General features: G+C 31.5%; 1 protein-coding gene across 1 annotated transcript; it reads left to right on the top strand.

Moving 5' to 3' along the window:
• The first annotated feature begins 364 nt into the window (after positions 1-364).
• LOC105134136 (protein ENHANCED DISEASE RESISTANCE 2-like) lies at positions 365-1496 on the top strand. The gene has a single exon (XM_011038434.1). It carries the CDS (start codon positions 479-481, stop codon positions 1361-1363), a length of 885 nt encoding a protein of 294 aa, XP_011036736.1. The 5' UTR covers positions 365-478; the 3' UTR covers positions 1364-1496.
• Positions 1497-5791: the final 4295 nt, after the last annotated feature.

The following is a 5791-nucleotide window of genomic DNA, read 5'->3' as shown; positions in this document are numbered from 1 at the left end:
TTTTTTTTTTAAATACCAAAGTAACATAATTTGTGCTTATTGCAATTTAAAAATATCATATTTTATGAATATGATAATTACAACAACTTAATTTTTTATAATTAATATTATATTTTTATACATGCCGTGTGTTTGGAAACTATAACTAGCATAAAAGGATGTTGTTTCTCCAATAATTCCTCACCTGTGTTATTTTAGCATAAAAGCGAGAGGACAAAATCGTGACAAGAAATTTGAGAGGATCAAAGCAACACAAAATTACAGCTAAGTGACCAAATAAATATATAACTTCAACAATAATGGCTCATCATGTAATTTGCGACAAACCCAGTGTCATTTCTCGATCCTCCCCAAGCACCATAATACCCTCACTCATCCTTGCACTCCACTTTCATGCCAAAAAAGAGTCCCAGCACAGAGAGAAGAATTCCTACGGAGAGAGAGGGGGTGGCAGAGAGAGATAGCCTTAAAAAACATCATGCACACAACCAAACACCGGAGCTCCGGTCCGGAATCAACAACCTCCAGATCATCATCAACACCCGGTTGGATCACCGAATCGATTAACGGTGGATCACTCCGCCACGTGGACTTACACACTGGTGTTAACGGATGGGCGTCACCACCAGGTGATCTTTTCTCTCTACGTTCAAAAAATTACTTCATCAAAAAACAGAAATCCCCCTCCGGCGACTACCTACTCTCACCCGCCGGTATGGACTGGCTCAAATCGAGCACAAAACTCGACAACGTACTCGCTCGTCCAGATAATCGCGTGGCAAACGCCTTAAAGAAAGCACAATCCCAAAATAAGTCCCTCAAGTCCTTCATTTTTGCTATCAACCTTCAAGTCCCCGGTAAAGACCAGCACAGCGCCGTTTTCTACTTCGCATCGGAAGATCCTCTACCGTCCGATTCCCTCCTATATAGATTCATCAACGGCGATGATGCATTTCGGAATCAACGGTTCAAGATCGTGAACCGGATTGAAAAGGGTCCCTGGGTGGTGAAAAAAACGGTGGGAAATTACAGCGCGTGTTTATTAGGTAAAGCCTTAAATATTAATTACCATAGGGGTGGGAATTATTTCGAGATTGATGTTGATGTTGGCAGCTCGAAAATTGCTGCGGCAATTTTGCATCTCGCATTGCGGTACACGGCACATGTCACCATCGATATGGGGTTTGTAGTGGAGGCGCAGACGGAGGAGGAGTTGCCGGAGAGGTTGATTGGGGCAATTAGGGTTTGTCAGATGGAAATGTCGACGGCGCGTGTTGTTGATTCCCCGTCGACGGGTTTGGCGCGTGGGTCGGGGTTTGCTAAGGTGGAGCATCATTTGTCTGGCGATGAAGAGGAGGATTGAAGGGCTGGAGATGGCTGGTATTTCTTTTTTAATTATTTAGTTTTGGGATTTGGGTTTTTTTATTCCTAACAAACAATAGGGATTGGTGGTTGTTGTAGATAATAATAATTAAAAAAATGGTTGAAAATAACAATGTTAAAAAAATCCAAAATATAAATAACCAAAAACAATGTCGGTTTCTTCCCTGCTCCATGTGACTTTTTATGCTTAATTTCTTTCTATTTAGAGAAATTCAATGTAGTAATAAAAAAAATATAAATTGAAGGCTGCCATGTGGTTATCAATCTATAAGTTAATCGATTCGTTCAGGATTTTCTATTTAATTAATTATATTTCTTTTTAAATTACATAAATGACATTGTTCTAAAATTAATCTAATAAATCATCGTTTAATTTAGTTGGCCGTGTTAAATATTACGATAAAAGCAAGAGGCCAACCATGTGCAGCATGTGGCGGGCCACGATAAGCTTTAACGGGTGTTTACAGTAATGTTCTATATTATTTTTTGAAAGTTGTTTTTCTTTGAAAATAAATTAAAATAATTTTTTAAGTTATTTATTTATTTTTAATATTAGAATATAAAAATAGTTAAAACGGGTCTAGTGAATGGGAGGGCTATTCTGCAAGGGTCCGTTGCCTTGGAGTCATGTGGTTGTCATGGTTAGGTGTGGCGTGATTTGGTGCCGCCGTGATGTCAGGCTTTGATGTGTTTAGGGGACATTATGCACTGCGTAGATTTTTGTGAAGTGTCAATTTGTCCAGATGGGAAATGGGATCGTGTGGTCAACATTTTCGCCTCTTTTTGGGATTCCGATCTATATGGTCAATAAATAGATCCTTGATTCAAGCCCAGTTCATGTTCTTGTGATGAAATGTTGTGTTGTTTTTTTCTCCTTTTGAGCTAAGCATGCACTTGATTATTAATGCCTGTTATTATTACCCATAAGAGACAAGTGTGGAAAAACTAACGACTAATAATTTAATATATAATGAAAGTGAAATAAATGTTTTTACTAAAGAATCTAAACAAAATTATATTTAAATCAATTAATATTTTAAATTAGTGACTCGAGTTATAAGACAGCAATTATTTTATAAAAAAAATAAAATAAATAATAATATAACAATAAAGGTTAAATCTAATATAAAACCGAATGAAAGAAAGTAATTGGGGATAAAATAAAAAAAATAAATAAAAAAATAAAAAAATAACAATTAAAAAATAAGGTAAAGGAAATAAAAAATCGAGGATAAAATTAAAAAAGTAAATAAAAAATAAAAAAATAACAATTAAAAGATAAGGTAAAGGAAATAAAAAATCGAGGGAGAAAATAAAAAATAATCAAGAAAAAGATAAGAAAATACAAATAAAAAAATAAAAACTAAAATTAAATGAAACAAAATGATGGGGAATGAAATTTTTAAAAAAATCAATAAAGGATAAAACTAAAAAAAAAGGTGCAATAAAAAAATAAGGATCATAATGGATAAAAAATTAAATGAAATACAATTCATATAAAAGAAATTGAAAAACAAATTTTAAAAAGCATTAAAAATAAAAATAAAATAAAATAAAAAACCGGAGCCCAACCACACCTCTTTCGTGAGCGTCATCTTCTCATCAACATAAAAAAGATGACACACGCATTCCAGTGCTTGACTTAGCGGTGGAAGGAACTTGTTTCCTTTCACTGCATCTGAGTTCGAGTCCTGGCGTGTACGCCTGTCACCCCCGCAATACCTTACATGCCTACTAAATTTGCAGGGTATTCAGTTGGCCGTGAGAATTAGTCGTATTGCGCACAAGCTGCCCCAAATACCCCATATAAATAAATAAATAAAAAAAGATGACACACCATTCACAACGTCACTGTGAATAACTAATTTTGATAATCAAAAGGTTTTTCACACACCTCCTGGAAAGCATAGGATTTATCATAGGCTAACATGTGTGCTGCACAAGTTAACATTTTTTTTATAATAATATTTTATTTTTTAAAATTATAAAAATGTTTAATATTAAAAAATATAAAAAATAACCATTAAAAAAGGAGCAAAAATAACCTTGAAACCATGCTTTTGTGTGTGTATATTAAAGGCGATTATGTAACTTCATTGTTCTAGAATAAAAAAAGCTCTTTGTGCAAGTTTAATAGTTTTTTATTTTTTTGCATTTCAAGGGTATGGTCATAATTTTCTTATGAAAATAATAGTGTAAAGAAAAAAAATTAGAACCAAAATTATATATTTATTTTTACCTTTAGAGCAATAAAATCATTTCACATGCAAATAAATATAGTGAACCAATTTATCCCTAACTAATATTGTAGTGCCCAATGGATTTCTTTGAAAATATAATTTTACTTCTAATTGCAAGTCTTTTTTTAAGAAGAACAAAAACATCATTATTTTATTCCAATAAACATTATAATGTGTCTAAGATCCTAGTAAAATACGATGACTTTATTTTTTTTAATTATTTTTTATTGTCCATGTAGTTGTTAGGTGTTAATGAAAATTTTTCCATAGGTTTTATTTGTTTTTGTGTGCGATCCGTGCTTTGCTTTAATCATAGATTTAAAAGCATTTGATAAATCAAGATTTATTATTAAATTATATAGATGTTATTAAAAATTCCCTTTTAAAACCTTGGTTAATAAAAAATTATAATTTTTAGTTTTTTTAATCTATCTTTTCAATCAACAATCAAAAAAATTTCCACATTACGTAACATATACTAAATCACCAGTAAAGAGTTTCCACTCTTAGCTCAATGTCCTGTCGAGATAAAAAAAATATATTTCTTTATGCCTTGTTATCCTTGAACGGACAAGAGAGTTCAGCTTTACTTGGAGAAGGATTCCTTTTCCTCTACAGCTCAATTTCTTATTGATTTTAAAAATATTGCTTTTGCCTTTATACCTGTCATCCATGAAAGGACAAAGAGAGTCCAACTTTACATGCTTACCTAATTGTTTTTTTAGCCCATGAGTGAATCAAGAATCTATATTTTATTCGGACGGTGTCACTAAGCTATAACTTGTCTCATGGTTAATTAGTTACAAAATTATCCATATTTAATTGAAGTGAAAAAAATAAATTTAGAAATGGGTACCCAACTAATTAGATATTAATTTTATTTTTTAATAATTATAAGGTTAATTTAAAAAAAAATTTAAAAAATTATATAATAATTAACTTTAGATTTATATAATTAATTAAAGTATATATAAACTGACCTGAATATTTATATTAATAAAAAATAAATTTAATTTTACAACATAAATATTATTTTCATGATACATCAAATTGAAGTATTTAAAAAGAAAAATTTGTTTAAAATCTAAGTATTTAGAGCTTCTAAATGGTTATCTCGTGGTTAAAAAAGTATACTTATTAATGTTTTTTTAAACAAGAAAAATCAAACCTTGAAGAAAGCTTTCTGAAAGATTTATTAAGAAAATAAAGTTTTTAGATGGCCCGAAAAATAATTTAATCTTCAATTGATTAGAAAATACTTCTATGAGTGGAGAATAAAATCTCCTATTTCTTTCTATATTCTTCTTTGCTTTTCTTAGTGTCCGCAGATAGAGTTGGATCAGCCGCCCACCTTCACGAACCAATCAAGAACTTTGGGTCGGCAATTACAAAACGAAAAGCTTAAAACTTTTATAATGAACACGAGTGCAGACATGATTTTGAGCATGGCTACCTCCATAGCCGAAGATCATGAAAATGAAAAAAGAAAGATTTCCTTTCTGCATTTGATTTGATTTGATTGTACAAACTCCTTTCAACTCTCATAAGTAATTGTTTGTGGGGGGCTTCCATAACCAAATAAAGTGATTATTTTGCTCTTTTGTTTTTTAAATATTAAGATTAAGATGGTGTTATACTATATTGATTTGGATTTTATAGTTTTTTTATGAGATTAAGAACTTTTTATTTTTAAAATTATTTTTTTTATTTTAATATGACCAATCAATTTAACGGTCCCAGGTTCTTCTTTGTCACAATAAGAGGAGCCTGCTTGGACTGTTCTTGTGATTTCCCCTCAATTCTTTTACCTTTGTTAGTTTTGGGCTGAAATTGAATGCTTTGGGAATTGGGACAGAATGGGATCCTTCAAGAAACAGGCAGGCTGGCAGTGACAACACTTAAAGTCGGGGCCATGCCAGCAATCTTGACAATTGAAAGCTTGAATGGACAAAAAACATGACGCAGGCAAGTCTTTTTAGCAATTATGACAAATGTTTTCATGGCTGTCGACTTGTCCCCAGCTTTTACGGGCAGCTTGTAGAAGTGGTGGATTGCATCATTTCTTTTCTTTTGCTTTCTGGCTGGGATTTGTAATTTTATTTATGTGTGTTAAAAGTATTTTTTTAAAATAAAATTATTTTATTTTATTTTTTATTTTAATTTATTTT

The sequence above is a fragment of the Populus euphratica genome, unplaced genomic scaffold, assembly GCF_000495115.2.
Source record: "Populus euphratica unplaced genomic scaffold, PopEup_1.0 scaffold40.1, whole genome shotgun sequence".
NCBI classification, from domain to species: Eukaryota; Viridiplantae; Streptophyta; class Magnoliopsida; order Malpighiales; family Salicaceae; genus Populus; species Populus euphratica.
This window is presented reverse-complemented; position numbering and strand designations above follow the sequence as displayed.

Bases quoted from the DNA above. Each gene is read 5' to 3' on its own strand.
- LOC105134136 (XM_011038434.1), top strand. From the start codon at position 479: ATGCACACAACCAAACACCGGAGCTCCGGTCCGGAATCAACAACCTCC.